A 16,295-nucleotide genomic window follows, 5' to 3' on the forward strand; every position below is an offset into this window, starting at 1 on the left:
AACAGGTACATGAAAAAGTACTCAGCATCACAAATCATCAGGGAAAGGCAAATCAAAATCACGATAAGATATCATCTCATACATGTTATAATGGATAGTATCAAAAGACAATGAAAAACAAGTGTTGGTGAGAATGTGGAGAAAAGGGAATTCTTGTGTACTGTTGGTGGGAATGTAAATTGGTGCAGTCATTATGAAAAACAGTATGGAGTTTCCTCAAAAAATTAAAAATAGAACAATCCAGCAATTTCACTTCTGGGTACTTATCCAAAAAAAACAAAAACATTAACTGGAAAAGAATACATGTACCCCCATGTTCATTGCAGCATTATTTACAATAGCTAAGATATGAAAAAACCTAAGTGTCCATCAGTGGACGAATGGACAAAGAAGCTGTGGTATAAGTATACAATGGACTATTATTCAGCCATAAAAAGGAATGAAATCTTGTCATTTGTGACAACATGGATGAGCCTTGAAGGTATTATGCTAAGTGAAATAAGTCAGACAGAGAAGACAAATACCATATGAACCCACTTATATGTGGAATCTAAAAAAACAAACAAAACAAAACAAAACAAAAAAATCACCAAGCTCACAGATACACAGAATAGTGATGGTTGCCAGAGTCAGGAAATGGGGAGTGGGCAAAATGGGGGCAGAGGGTCAAATGGTACAAAGTTCTAGTTATAAAATAAGTAAGTCATGGGGATGTAATGTACAACATGGTGACTATAGTTAATAATACTGTATTGCATATTTGAAAGTTGCTAAGACAGTCAATCTTAAAAGTTCTCATCACAAGAAAATAAAATTTGTCACTATGTATGGTGATGGATGTTAACTAAACTTATTGTGGTGATCATTTTTCACTGGATACAAATATCAAATCATTATGTTGTACACCTGAAACTAATATAATGGTATCTATCAACTATACCTCAATAAAAAACAACTTCTGGAAAAAACATAGGAGAAAATCTCTGTGACCTTGTGTTAGGCAAAGATTTCTTAGGGTAGAAAAAGCAGGAAGTACAACAGAAAAAAATGACTTAGATTTTATATAAAATTTACACTTAATGCCTCATCCCTGCCCCCAGGGGCACTGGCCCCTGAACCCAAGAAGCTACTGATGATGGCTGAAATTGACCACTGCTACACCTCTGCCAGGGGCAAGCCCACTTTTGATGCCGTTTCCAAGACCTACAGTTATCTCACTCCTGATCTCTGGAAAGAGAGTGTTCACCAAGCCTCCATATCAGGACTATCTTGTAAAGACCTACACCAGAGTTTCTGTGCAGAGGACCCAGGCTCCAGCTGTAGCCACCACATAATTTTATATGAGAAAAATAAAGTGAATAAAGCCAGTTTTTAAAGAATTGTACTTAAAAGACACACAAAACAATTTTTAAAAACCCACAGACTGAGAGAAAAGACAAAACATATTTAGATTTGACAAGACTGGTCCCCAAGATATATTAAAAACTCCTACTGCTTAATAAAAAAATATAATTTAAAAATGAGCGAAAGTCTTGATCAAACAGTTCATACAAAATACATGAATGCCTACTAAATACCTGAAATAGTATTCAACATCATTAGCCATCAGGGAAATGCCAACTAAAATCACATGGATATTTCACCAGAAATCCACAAAAAGGGCTAAAATTAGAAAGGGTGACTACACCAAATATTGGTGAGATGTGGAACAACCAGAACTCACAGTGTTAGTAGAACTATCAAATGATATAACCCTTTTGGAAAAAATCTGACAATTTCTTACAAAATTTATGCCTACTGTGACCCGATAATTCCAACGCTAGGTATCCCCAGGAGAAATAAAAATAATTATGTACAAAGGGCTTTTACAATAATATTTATAGTAGCTTTATTCCTAATAGTCCCAAACTGGAAACAACCCAACAGAATGGATAAGCAAATGGTGATACATTCATACAATGGTGTATTACTCAACAATAAAAAGACAATAGGGCTTGCCTCATGGTACAGTGGTTGGGAGTCCACCTGCTGGTGCAGGGGACACAGGTTCGAGCCCTGGTCTGGGAAGATCTCACACAGGGTGGAACAACTAAGCCTCTGCGCCACAACTACTGAGCATGCACTCTAGAGCCCGCGAGCCACAACTACTGAGCTCAAGTGCCACATCTACTGAAGCCCACACACCTAGAGCCTGTGCTCTGCAACAAGAGAAGCCACAGCAATAAGAAGCCCGCACACCCACCATGACAAAGGGTAGCCCCCACTCACCGCAACTAGAGAAAGCCCACAGGCAGCAATGAAGACCCAATGCAGTCTAAAATAAATAAAATTTTTAAAAGACCCTATATAAAAATAAATTTAAAAAATTAAAATGCAATAAATTACTGACACATGAACAACATGGATGAATCTCAAAAACATGCTGAATGAAAGAATCTTGACACAAAATCATGCATACTATATGAGTCTGTTTATATAGTGTTTTGCAACAGGCAAAACTAATGTATAGTGGAAAAAGTAGAACAGTGGTTAACAGGTGGAGAAGTGGGGAAAATAATTGACTGGAAAGGGACAGGAGGTAGATTGCTTGGGTGTTGGTAATGCTCTATATTTGAAGAGGGATTTGGGTTACACAAAAGTTTGAATTTACCAAAATTCACTGAATGACACTCTTACTATTTCAGCATGTAGAATTACCTCAAAAGAAAAACAGAAGATGTAGTCAAATCTTGAACTCTAGTTGATGATATGAATGCTGAAGTATTTAGGGTAAAGTGTACTGATGTCTGTCTTTTATTGAAATGCATTTTTAAAAGATGGATTATAAAATACCTAGGAATAGGGCTTCCCTGGTGGCGCAGTGGTTGAGAATCTGCCTGCTAATGCAGGGGACACGGGTTTGAGCCCTGGTCTGGGAAGATCCCACATGCCGCGGAGCAACTGGGCCCGTGAGCCACAACTACTGAGCCTGCGCGTCTGGAGCCTGTGCTCCGCAACAAGAGAGGCCCCAACAGTGAGAGGCCTGCGCACCGTGATGAAAAGTGGCCCCCGCTTGCCACAACTAGAGAAAGCCCTTGCACAGAAACGAAGACCCAACACAGCCCAAAATAAATAAAGTAATTAATTAATTAAAAAAAATTTCCTCATTCTGACTTCTTCCAACTCTGCTTTACTGTCTTCTTAGTGTGTAGAGCCAGCATGAGTTTTCAAGTGGAGAGAATCACCATGCTTCTGAACCAAATCTTTAAAAAAAAAAAAAAAACACCTAGGAATAAACCTACCTAAGGAGGTAAGACCTGTACTCAGAAAACTATAAAACACTGATGAAAGAAATCAAAGATGACACGAACAGATGGAGTGATATACCATGTTCTTGGATTGGAAGAATCAATATTATAAAAATGACTATACTACCCAAAGCAATCTACAGATTCATTGCAATCCCTATCAAATTACCAATGGCATTTTTCACATAACTAAAACAAAAAATCTTAAAATTTGTGTGGAGACACAAAAGACCCCAAATAGCCAAAGCAATCATGAGAAAAAAAAAAAAAATGGAGCTGGAGGAATCAGGCTCCCTGACTTCAGACTATACTACAAAGCTACAGTAATCAAGACAATATGGTAATGACACAAAAACAGAAATATAAATCAATGGAACAGGATAGAAAGCCCAGACATAAACTCACACACCTATGGTCAACTAATCTATGACAAAGGAGGCAAAGATATACAATGGAGAAAAGACAGCCTCTTCAATTAATGGTGCTGGGAAACTGGACAGGTATATGTAAAAGAATGAAATTAGAACATTCTCTAACATCATATACAAAAATAAACTCAAAATTGATTAAAGATCCAAATGTAAGACCAGACATTATAAAACCTTCAGAGGAAAACATAGGAAGAACACTCTTTGACATAAATCACAGCAAGATCTTTTTTGACCCACCTCCTAGAGTAGTGAAAATAAAAACAAGAATAAGCAAATGGGACCTAATTAAACTTAAAAGCTTTTGCACAGCAAAGGAAATGATAAACAAGATGAAAAGTCAACCCACAGAATGGGAAAAAATATTTGCAAATGAATCAACTGACAAAGGATTAATCTCCAATATATATAAACAGCTCATGCAGCTCAATATCAAAAAAAACAAATAACCCAATCAAAAAATGGGTAGAAGACCTAAACAGACATTTCTTCAAAGAAGACATTCAGATGGCTGAAGCACATGAAAAACTGCTCAACATCACTAATTATTAGAGAAATGCAAATCAAAACTACAATGAGGTATCATCTCACATCAGTTAGAATGGGCATCATCAGAAAATCTACAAACAACAAATGCTGGAGAGGGTGTGGAGAAAAGGGAACCCTCTTGCACTGTTGGTGGGAATGCAAATTGATACAGCCAATATGGAGAACAGTATGGAGGTTCCTCAAAAAACTAAAAATAGAATTACCATATGACCCAGCAATCTCACTACTGGGCATATACCCAGAGAAAACCATAATTCAAAAATTCACATGCACCCCAATATTCATTGCATCACTATTTACAATAGCAGGTCATGGAAGCAACCTAAATGTCCATCAACAGATGAATGGATAAAGAAGATGTGGTACATATATACAATGGAATATTACTCAGCCATAAAAAGGACCAAAATTGGGTTATTTGTAGAGACGTGGATGGACCTAGAATATGTCATACAGAGTGAAGTAAGTCAGAAAGAGAAAAACAAATATCGTACATTAATGCATGTATGTGGAACCTAGAAAAACGGTACAGATGAACTGGTTTGCAAGGCAGAAATAGAGACACAGATGTAGAGAACAAATGTATGGACACCAAAGGGGAAAAGGGGGAGTGGGAAGAATTAGGAGATTGGGATTGACATATATACACTAATATGTATAAAATAGATAACTAATGAGAACCTGCTGTATAACACAGGGATCTCCACTTTGCTGTACAGTAGAAACTAACACAACATTGTAAAACAACTATACCTCAATTAAAAAAAAAAGGTGGATTGATGAATGGATAGATGGATAGGTAGGTGATGAGGCATGTATGTATACTAAAATGTTAATAGTAACATTTAGATGTGATTATATGGATGTTCATCATAGAATTCTTTCAACTTTGTTGTGTGTTTAAAATTATTTATTTTTAAATTAAATGAATGCTGAAAAAATATTTAAAAATTATTATAGTAAGCCACAAAATACTACTGAAATTAAAAACATTAAATGAATAATAGACAAAAATTACAAATCACTAAAATTGATTCATGAATTAATTTAAAAAACCCAAATACACCACTGGTTATTAAAGGAAATAAATTGGTAATCAAAATTTTTCCTCCACAACAAGACAAGAAATCCCTAAAATTTTAAAGGCGAGTTTTATAAAACCTTCAAGGAAGTGATAAGTCCTTTTTTATGCAAATATTTTAAGAAAATACAAAGATGAAAGAAAGCATACTACTGATGCCAAGATCAGATGTCCAGAATATGCAAATCTATATAGGCAAAAAGTAGATTAGTGATTGCCCAGGGCCAGGGTTAGGGGTTAGGAATGGAGAGTGACTGCCATGGGCATGGGGTTTCTTTGAGGGTGATGAAAATGTTTTGAAATTGGGTTACCATAGTAATGGTTGCACAACTCCATGAATATGCTAGAAACCACTGAATTGTACACTTTGAATAGATGAACTTTGTGATGTGTGAAACATCTCAATAAAGCTGTTAAAAAGAATATGCCAAGACGGGAATAAAGATGCAGACCTACTAGAGAATGGACTTGAGGATATGGGGAGGGGGAAGGGTAAGCTGGGCCAAAGTGAGAGAGTGGCATGGACATATATACACTACCAAACATAAAATCGATAGCTAGTGGGAAGCAGCCACATAGCACAAGGAGATCAGCTCGGTTCTTTGTGACCACCTAGAGGGGTGGGTGAGGGAGGGTGGGAGGGAGGGAGATGCCAGAGGGAAGAGATATGGGGACATAAATATATGCATAACTGATTCACTTTGTTATAAAGCAGAAACTGACACACCATTGTAAAGCAATTATACTCTAATAAAGATGTTTAAAAAAGAAGAATATGCCAGATGAAAGCAAGAAAAAAATTATACTATCTCACTTACGAACATCAACAGGAAATTCCTAAGTTGAATATTGGCAAAAGTTAATTCAGTTTTTACCACTCTACCTAAGTAGGGTGATTTTAGGAATGTAACAATTCTTCAACACCAGAACACCTGTTTATATAATTTATTATTAAAAATCTAAACAATAAAAGCCATATGATTATTTCAATACATTTATTTTTTATTCAACATGTATTTATTGCATGCTTATTATGTGATGGACACTACACATTAGTAAACAAATGAGAAAAAGTCCAGATCCTCAATAGAAATAGTAAAAGCACTTGATAAAATTTCACACCAATTCTTAGGAAAATACTGTTAGAAGAGAACTCTTATAATATGTTAAAGGTATTGATCAGAAACAGAACAATCATCCTTAATGCTGAAATATTAGAAGATTTCTTACTGATCCCAATAGAAAGATGCTTGTAGTAGAGGCCCTGGCCACTGCACTAATTATGCATAATGCATAAAAATGAGATATAAAAAAACTGCATAGAAAAAGAAAAAAATTGTTTCCCTTTACGTAAGATAAAATAATTAAAATGTAATTTTAAAAATCCAACAGTATATATAAACAAGCCATTAGAACTAGGAAGATAGTCCAACAAGATACAAGTTCAACAAGATACAAGATCTGTATACAAAATACCACAGCATTCCTAGAAATAACCAAGTAGTAAATGTAACTGGATTGTTAATTCACAATAGAAACAAACAGTGGAAGGTATCTTATAATATATCTAACAAAATTTGTGTGTGACCTGTAGCAAAATAATTTTCACCAATGGCAACAACAGATTGGCCTTGGTGAATGAAAATGTTGTTGAACCTTTGCATAACCACCACCTTGCCCAGCCATGGCCACACTCTTTGTGAATCCATGGACCAGAACTGGGCTCACCAGGAAGAAAAAGACTGGCATTCACATAAATAGGCTATTCTACTCACAGAATTATTTCAAAGTGCTTTGGCCCTCTGGTGAGAATTTATCCTAGATATATTCTCTGTGTCTTGCTCATGATCCATACATTCAAAATACATTCATTGTGCAACAAGCATGTTTGAAACTATTTTAATATTCTTGAAAAAGTAGTGAAGATGCCAGAAAATGTCGTTGCTCTCTTTGAGTTTATATTCTCTGCTCCTGCGGAGTGCAAAGTGAAGGGGAGGATGACAGTTGACAGTTTGTAAGTAAGTAAAAACTAAAAGGTAATTTCAGAAAGAAATAATAATTAACTTTTGACCATGATAGTTTTAATCCATATACCTCACGTAAGTCTCCTTCTCACTAGTGCTCTAATTGTGTTTCATGATCTAAAGGGCCTTTGTTGAAAAGCCCTTTGGTTTCTCCCTGGTGTTTATCAAAGACCCTGTACAGTACTTGCTCTGTTGTTGATTTGCTCACATTCTGCCTTTTCTGCAGCACCACTAGAGCTCAGTGGCAGAGCTATTTGTCCAGCAGTGTGTACAAGCCAGGGAATCTTCTCTTGTTATGGGGCCCCCTCACAGCTGGAGATGGTGGGTCACTATGTAAATGGTTTCAAGCATGGTAAACAAATGTTTTATTTGTAGTCTCTATTGGACACGTGTAGGTCAAATAAACAATTTCAAATATCCTAAGAGAGTGAATGGTCCAGCATTGACCATGTGCTCACTCCTGTATCAGCCACTGTGCCAGGAAGAATGAGTGAATAATGAGAAGGGGAGCAGGGAAGATTTGGGGACACTGTGATTAACAGTCTCTCTGGGACCACATTGAACACATGGAGTTTAGTTACTGGAAGAATGGTAAAGATAGCCTAAGCAGGCAATAACAATGTCTACCATATTGTGTGTAATAAATTAAATATTTTTGCAAGAAAAATTGCTAGACAAAATGTTTATCTATCCACCTTCCTCTGATTAGGACTGAACTGGTATCATTCCAGAAAATAACTTCAACTTTTCTTAAGTATTTTCAAGAAAAGAGGTATGGCATCATGCAGATCCTTACATCAGAGGATTCTCCTTAATATGCAGGCACTATTTATTGCAATTCTACTCAATTTCCTCATCATTCTGATTTTTTAATCTATGATTTGAAACACTAGAAACATTTTCGCAACATTTTTCTCACAGCTGCCTTCACCTCCTTGCTCTTCAGGCTGTAGATGAGAGGATTCAGCATGGGGGTGATCACACTATACTACAAGGAGAAGATTAACTCTTGAGTGGATCCTGAATTTGGCATGAGATAGTGGAGTAAACCTGAGCCATAAAAGAAGCTCACTGCAGTGAGGTGGGAGGAACAGGTGGAGAAGGCCTTGCTTCTGCCTTTAGTTGAGCTGATGCTCAGGATGGTGAAAAAACTGCAAACATAGGAGAAAAATATCAAGAGGAAATTTCCAAAGAAATGCAGGAGGCTGGAGCAGAGCAAGGCAGTAAAACTTGCAGACACATCGGAACAAGACAAAGGGTAGAGAGAGGGCAGCTCACAGCTGAAGTGGTGAATATCTTGAGCCTCACAGAAGTCTAAATTGAGAGCTACAAGGATATTGATGAGAGCATCCGTAAAAGCCAAGCCCCATGAGCCCCACACCAGCCCCATACACAGCTTTCTGTTCATCATCTGGCCGTACAGCAGAGGAGAACTGATGGCAACATAGCGGTCATAGGCCATGACAGCAAGTAGGCAGGATTCAGTGCCTCCAGTGGCAAGCACAAAGAAGACCTGAGCCATGCAGCCCTCGACTGAGATGGTTTTCTTCTCAGACAGGAGGTTCTCCAACAGCTTGGGCACAGTGACAGAAGAGTGGCAGAGATCCAGGAAGGACAATTGTCCCAGGAAAAAGTACATGGGGTTGTGGAGCTGGGAATCCACCCTTATCACCAGCAGCAGCATCAGGTTCCCCATAAGGGTCAGGATATAAATAACAAAGAACAGCACAAAGAGCAGAGCCTGGATTTGGGGGTCAGCAGACAGCCCGAGGAGGATGAACTCAGAGACAACACTGTGGTTTCTCACTGCCTTCAGTACTTTCTTTGGAATGCAAGAAAAAAAATCAGGTGAAGTCTCTTCTGATGCCTAACAAATATCCCAGTGTTTTAACCCGCTCCATTCACGAAGTTTCATGCCTACTCAAAAATGTACGTTCAGCAATTATACTCCAATAAAGATGTTAAAAAAAGATGTACGTTCTGAAATGATAAACTTCCCTAAGTCTCTAGATTTACCAAAACCTGTAATAATCTTTTCTGTGGGATCCCAACACTAGATCAACTCCCTCTCCACCTTTACTGTTCTTTCTTTGATGTCTTAGAGTTTATTTTTTGTTGTTTTATTATTAAAGTGACTGGAGGATATTTATAAACTGTTGACAATAAACTAGTAGAGAGGGAGAAATTGCAGGAGGAAATCTAAGAGAAAATTGCAGAAATGGTGTCTCTGAGAGCAGCTGGGTCTCAGAGCAGAAGCAGAGCATGGCTAAAGGCAGGAGAGGGTTTACTTCATCAAACATGCATGAAGTCCATAGATTTGATGGCCATCTAATGGCTTTTATTTTTTCACTAAATATTTAAATATTTCACTAAATATTTAAATAAGGTCATTAATGGAAAGTGAAGAGGGGTAGTGGCTGGAGATTTGCAGAGTGAGGAGAAAGGGAATTAATTAGAGAGAAAGTAGAACAGAGATATCCTAGATGTTATATAATTGATCACAAGAAACTGCTAACCAGTATGAGAACATACTCTGCTCATAATCTCCACACCCAGCTTGGGTAATCTATTCAGATTCAGCTCTTGTCTGTGCCTTCATGCCATTTGTAAGTATAGAGTACCCACTAACTTTCTAAAGTTTGGCCTTCTTTTTCTCTACTCTAAACTGACAATCCAAATTACATCCAAAGATTCAGGATAACGCTTCAACACTACTGACTCCACCATCTCGACCCTTCCTGACCTGCTCTATCTTTTGTGCTCACACTGCAAGACCCACCACCCAATATGATTTCTCTCCCATGTATATCCAAACGACACCCAGAATTAGAGCTATCTTAGAAATCAAGTTCATATTACCTGTATTTCTCACCTAGTTGAGCGATATCTAGCACAGAATTAAACAAAAACTTTTTCAAATCCAGTGATCCAGAAGATGACTAAATTTGAATGTCGGTGTGAGAATTCAGAGTTAAGATGGAGTTTGAAAATTCCTGTTGGATATAGACCTCTTCCTTGATTTCTAAAGGAGGAAAATAAAAGGATAAGTTGTGTATATTATTTCTAAAAACCTCAATTCTTCCTCTCATGTGGGGATTATAATAATTTTCTATTATTATTACTTTTTTTTCTTTTACTCACCACTGTAGCTCTAGCTACAGCAACCTGGATTCATCCTGAGAATATCACATCATTGGCAGAAGACACAGGAAAATCAAGTCATGAAATACAGAGAAGCACCCACTGTAATTCTGGAGGGTAGCAAAAAGAAAGGTCCCCTCCATTTTACTCATCTCTAAATGGAGCCCTACTAACTAGCACTAGAAATTCCTTAAACTTTGGGAAAACTTATTCTCCTATAGAAAAAAAAGCCAAAGATGAAAATCTTGCACAGGGCATTTTCATGAAGGACAAACCTAGAAACTGTACACTATCAGGAACCATATTTCCTCACAGGTAGAGGTGTACTGTGTTAGAGTTACTTGAAGCAAAGAAATAAATAAAGTCACTTATTTTTTTTTTGCCTGATGCTGCAATTTCACTGTCCTTGATATTTCATTTATTCAGAATTGATGCTTCAGATTCCAAATTGAGAATGGAAACAGCTCTGAGAGTGCTACCACTATAAGTTTTCAATTGTTATCATAATTAGGTGGAGTTAGCCGACTAGATCACTTCCAAAAAAAGACGGCCTGAGAGGAGTCCATTGTAGAATGGGACATACAAAAGTACCTAGCATTGTGACTGGCCCAAGGAGTTGCTCAAAAATGTTACTTAACAATTAAAATAAATGCACAAATGAGTGAATGAGTAAGTGAATGGAGGGAACTCAGAAAGAGAATAGTCTAGAGCTTTACTACTAGTAGAGAACAGATCTGATTAGGAACCAGTAACGGATTTAGACATCCTGAGCTTGCATGAAACCAGTTGTGGGAAGGGCACAGGAGAAAAATTCTGCCAACAGGAGAGGTTTGCCCCAATGCAGTGTCTCGTGCCCTCAACTTCCACATACCTATGAGTATATAATTATAGGGAATACCTATAATTAAAGGTACAATTAGTTTCTGGACCCTATATGTTTGGAGGGCTTGGAGAGGGTTATTTTTGAGTCATGAGGTGCCCAAAGTCTATCATTTTCCTGATCGCCTCCCTCCTCTTATAGACAGTTCTCAGGTATTAGCCGCCCCAAGCTTCCAGGTTTCTGGTATAATGTGGGCTTTCAGCATTAGAAACAAGGAGTATAGTAAGATATAGGGAAACTCTTGTCTTAATTGTCCCATATGTGAAATGAAAGCTAAAAATAATTAGCTTGGAATGTTGTGAGGACTTAACTTACTAACTGAAGAGTGGTGCTGAAGACAATTGAGGTGCCAAAGAATCATTAGATTCTCTTTTCTTCACCTCTAACCCAAGTGTTTAATTTTCCCAAAAGGAGGACAAGAAGTAATTTTGAAGAACAGACCAACAGTCTAGGTAACAGAAATGAATACCATGTCAGAGAGACTTGAGGGGGGCACTATCTCAGCCCGGGGGAACAAAGGTAAGATGATAGAATGGCAGGAGAAAGGAGGGGCCTGATGAGGGAAGGGTAAGAAGTGGCGGGAACTGAGGGGAATCGGGGAGCACGAGAACAGGAAAACAACATCAGAAAACAGAAGGAAAACATTACCAAGTTTCTCTGTTCCTGGTGCAGAATACATCCTGGTTTTCTAAGCTGGTGGGCATGCCTCTGAGTGCAGAAGAAATTCACAAGATAGAAAATGCACCACAACTGTCCCATCGTGTAAATTGACATTGATTTTTCTATTAGACATTTTGTGCATAAAGACAAATGTATAAGCTCAGTCCTTAAAAGCCCCTGCAAATAAAGACTTCAGAAAACTCTTCTGAACTTTGGTAGCATTTTGGTCTTACCCTTTATGACTCCATAAAATGACAAAGAAAAGGAAAACTGAGAACTTCAAATTCCTAACAAGGAATAAAGCAACCTCTTTCATACTTCCCCTAGCATAACTGCACAATCATTTCTTTACATATCTCTATTACTGTTGATATACTGCTACAAGCAGCATCCTAACAAAGGAGGCTCAGGTCTACCAGAAGGCCCTGTGTGTTAAGGTGGCCAATGGGATGGCAAGGTGTAACCTGAAAGCCCAGGCGGCATCTAAGTCCTTCCTGATTGCTGGAAAGCTCAGCCTGAAGTATACTTTGGACTTATTAGCTAAAAACAGTTACTGGATGATCCCTCTGGGAACTACCATTGAAGCTAAGTGACTCATAGCTTACCTTTAGATAGTTTTGCTAATGTTGTCAAGTGTTTTATCATGATACACATTAAAGACATAATTATTATACATGATATTATCACTATTATATGATCAATGGTCATTTAAATTTACCTACATGTTTGACTTTTTTTTTTTGCTCAATTTTTTCTCTATCTAAAATTGAAAGTTCAATACCTGAAAATAGATTTCAATGGATAAGTTTAACACAAATTAGACAAAGCTGAAGAGGTGACTCAGAAGATAAGCCAGAAGAAAATAAGAACTTCCATCTGTGGGCATTTGCCTTCTCCTTGAGGAACTCCTTTTTTTTTTTTTTTTCCTTGCGTTATGCGGGCCTCTCACTGCTGTGGCCTCCCCCATTTGCGGAGCACAGGCTCCGGACGCGCAGGCTCAGCGGCTATGGCTCACGGGCCCAGCCGCTCCGCGGCACGCGGAATCCTCCCGAAACGGGGCACGAACCCGCGTCCCCTGCATCGGCAGGCGGACCCTCAAGCACTGCGCCACCAGGGAAGCCCGAGGAACTCCTTTTAATTTTCCCTTTAGTGTAAGTCTTCTGAGTGATGTATTTATTTCACCTTCATTCTTAAAGGATGTTTTACTGGGCACAGAATCCTAATGGGGGAGGGCTGTTTTTGTTTTTGTTTGTTTGTTTGTTTGTTTTGCGGTATGCAGGCCTCTCACTGTTGTGGCCTCTCCCGTTGCAGAGCAACAGGCTCCAGACGCGCAGGCTCAGTGGCCATGGCTCGCGGGCCCCGCCGCTCTGTGGCATGTGGGATCTTCCCCCTCTACTGTTGCGGAGCACAGGCTTCGGACGCACAGGCTCAGCGGCCATGGCTCACGGGCCCAGCTGCTCTGCGGCATGTGGGATCTTCCCGGACCGGGACACGAACCTATGTCCCCTGCATCGGCAGGCGGACTCTCAACCACTATGCCACCAGGGAAGCCCCTGTTCTTTTTTTAATCCAGTACTTTTAAGATACTACCTCATTGTCTTCTGTCTTTTTGTTAGTCTAATGTTTCTCTTGAGAAGTCAGTTGTTGGTCTAATTGTATTTCTTTGGAACTAATTTGTCTTTCCTTTCCCTTTTGCCACTCTTAATATTTTCTGCTTTGACTTTCAGTAATTTTATTATGATGGGACAAAGTGTGACTTTCTTTTAATTTATCATACTTGGGGTATATTTATAGAATTCCTAGCATTTATAGTTGATATAATTTTTCAGTTTGGAATATTTTTGTTCGTTGTCTTACATATTGCCCTATTTTCTTAGGTATTGCCTAATTCTCCCTCTTCTTCAGAACTCCATGTAAATGTATGTTATCCTTCTACATCTATGCATTATGTATCTCATACTCTTTTCTTTATTCTTTCTGTGCCTTACTGTATATATTTTCTTCTTGCCTATCCTATAAGTTATTAGTATACACCTCAACACTAAGTTCCTTTAAACTTATCCATTAAGATCTTATTCAGCCATTGAGTTTTTCTTTTTCAAGATTTTCACTAAGATTATTTATAGTTTCCAGAAATGTTATGTCAAAATTCTCACTCTTTTCTTTAATCTCTATAAATATTTATTTTAAAGTTAAGCATCTGGATGTTTCCACTGTCTCTAGTTTGTGTCTCCCCATATTCTTGTTAAATTTTTTCTATTGAGAATAGGATATTATTATGAAAAATTATGGAGATAACTTAAGGCTCTGAATTATATTCTCTTCCTCCAGAGAAAATTTTTACTTGCTTCTGTCAGACAGCCATGGGCATCAGCAATACTGGATGACCCTCACGTAATTTGGGGACTGAAATGAAGCTGGGCTCCAACCCACGCAAAGCTGCTCTGCTTCCAATCCACCTTTACTTCAGGGTATTGCCCTTTAAGGTTCCAACCCACCCTTGTGGTCCCTGAATTCCATTTTCCCCACTAACTTTAGGAAACTGTCAAAATAACTTTTCACATTTTCAACCACCTCTTCAAGATGCCCTTACAGGAAAAAGAGACCCCTAAATGCAAAGCTTGCTTCTCTGGGTTTTCTTCTTCTTTGGGATGACAGCTCCATAATTACTCACTGCCTCCTTAGCTTTCAAATATCTTTAGAGCAGATCTTAAAAATATGCTGTTCAGCTTTTGAAAAGTTTTTTAAATGTGTGTTGGTCCAAGTGATCTAGTTAGTAGTTACCCGAAGTGGAAGTCCCTGAAAATTTTAGTCCATTCCTATTCTATTTTATTTGCTATTGCTAAGTTACATATTTTATAATACTTTACTCTTCTGTCTGCTTTTTCTCTAATCTCAATTTTTATCATTCTTTCTTTGCTCCCTACCTTTTTAAAAGCAATGGATGTTCTTATTACATATTTCTATCAAAAGTAGTATACGCAAAGAATTTGAAGCTTCTTAGTTTATTTTTTTCCAAGATTGGTTTCTTCCTCTATCTTAGCATTGCATATCAGTTAGGATGCATTTGGATGAAAATAAGAGAAAACTTAAATAGCCATAGTCTAATCCATAAGAATGTTTATTTTTACTTGAGAAGTCTGGGAATGGGGGGGGGGCGGTAATGAGATTTGGGGGTTTATTCAGCATTTCCATGATAAGTAAAGTTATTGCTTCAATGTGACTATGATATTTTTCCCTTTCCCTCATAGTCTCACTACAGGTTCTGTAGCTCCTAGCGTCACATTCTCTTTTTTTTTTTTAACGGTGTAAGTATTTTTTTTAACATCTTTATTGGAGTATAATTGCTTTACAACAGTGTGTTAGTTTCTGCTTTATAAAAAAGTGAATCAGCTATACATATACATATATCCTCATATCTCCTCCCTCTTGCGTCTCCCTCCCACCCTCCCTGTCCCACCCCTCTATGTGGCCACAAAGCACCGAGCTGATCTCCCTGTGCTATGTGGCTGCTTCCCACTAACTATCTATTTTACGTTTGGTAGTGCACATATGTCCATGCCATTCTCTCACTTCGTTCCAGCTTACCCTTCCCCCTCCCCGTGTCCTCAAGTCAGAGAAGAGTGCAAAGATTATTCCTCTAGAGGGTGCCCCTCAGACTCACTGGCTAATACTGTGTCACGTGAATACCCTTAGCTGCAAGGAAGACTGGGAAGCTGATTATCTGGGAAAGGAGAGTGGAATTTCATGAATGGTTTAGACAATAACAAAGTACCCCCTACTATTGGGTATCTAAATAAAATGAGAGATGTTAGTAAGTAAAAAAGCAAAATAATAAAATAGGCAAGCCATGGTGTCCCCTCCCAAATGGCATGTTTCTTTCCTTCCTAATTCTGAACGTCTTTACTGTAGTATGCTAGAATTCTTACTGATACCCTTACCTTTCTATCTGTCTTTCCTTTTGTTATAGATTAAGAGCTTGGATACTTCATTGAATGCATTTTTTGGTATCCAATATACCTATCTTCCTATCTGTGACTACATACTTCTGTATAGAACTATTTTTACTCCCTCCTTCAATTTGATAGATGCTATGGTCTGAATGGTGTCCCACAAAATTCACATGGTGCAGTCCTAAGCCCCAATGTGATGATATTTGGAGATGTGGCCTTCAGGAGACAATTAGGTTTAGATGAGGTCATTAGGGTGGGACCCTCATCATGGGATTAGTGTCCTTACAAGAAA

The 16,295-nt window shown here is 38.1% G+C and overlaps 1 protein-coding gene across 1 annotated transcript; it reads right to left on the reverse strand.

Annotated features, from left to right (window-relative positions):
• Positions 1-8,258: 8,258 nt before the first annotated feature.
• Positions 8,259-10,096, reverse strand: LOC103081029 (olfactory receptor 8S1-like). Its single transcript, XM_082930942.1, is given in 2 exon segments — positions 8,259-9,191; positions 10,052-10,096. Coding segments are annotated over 2 exon segments (978 nt in total).
• Between the last annotated feature and the right edge of the window lie 6,199 nt (positions 10,097-16,295).

The sequence above is a fragment of the Lipotes vexillifer genome, unplaced genomic scaffold (assembly GCF_000442215.2).
Source record: "Lipotes vexillifer unplaced genomic scaffold, Lipotes_vexillifer_v1.1 scaffold422, whole genome shotgun sequence".
Classification (NCBI taxonomy): Eukaryota; Metazoa; Chordata; class Mammalia; order Artiodactyla; family Lipotidae; genus Lipotes; species Lipotes vexillifer.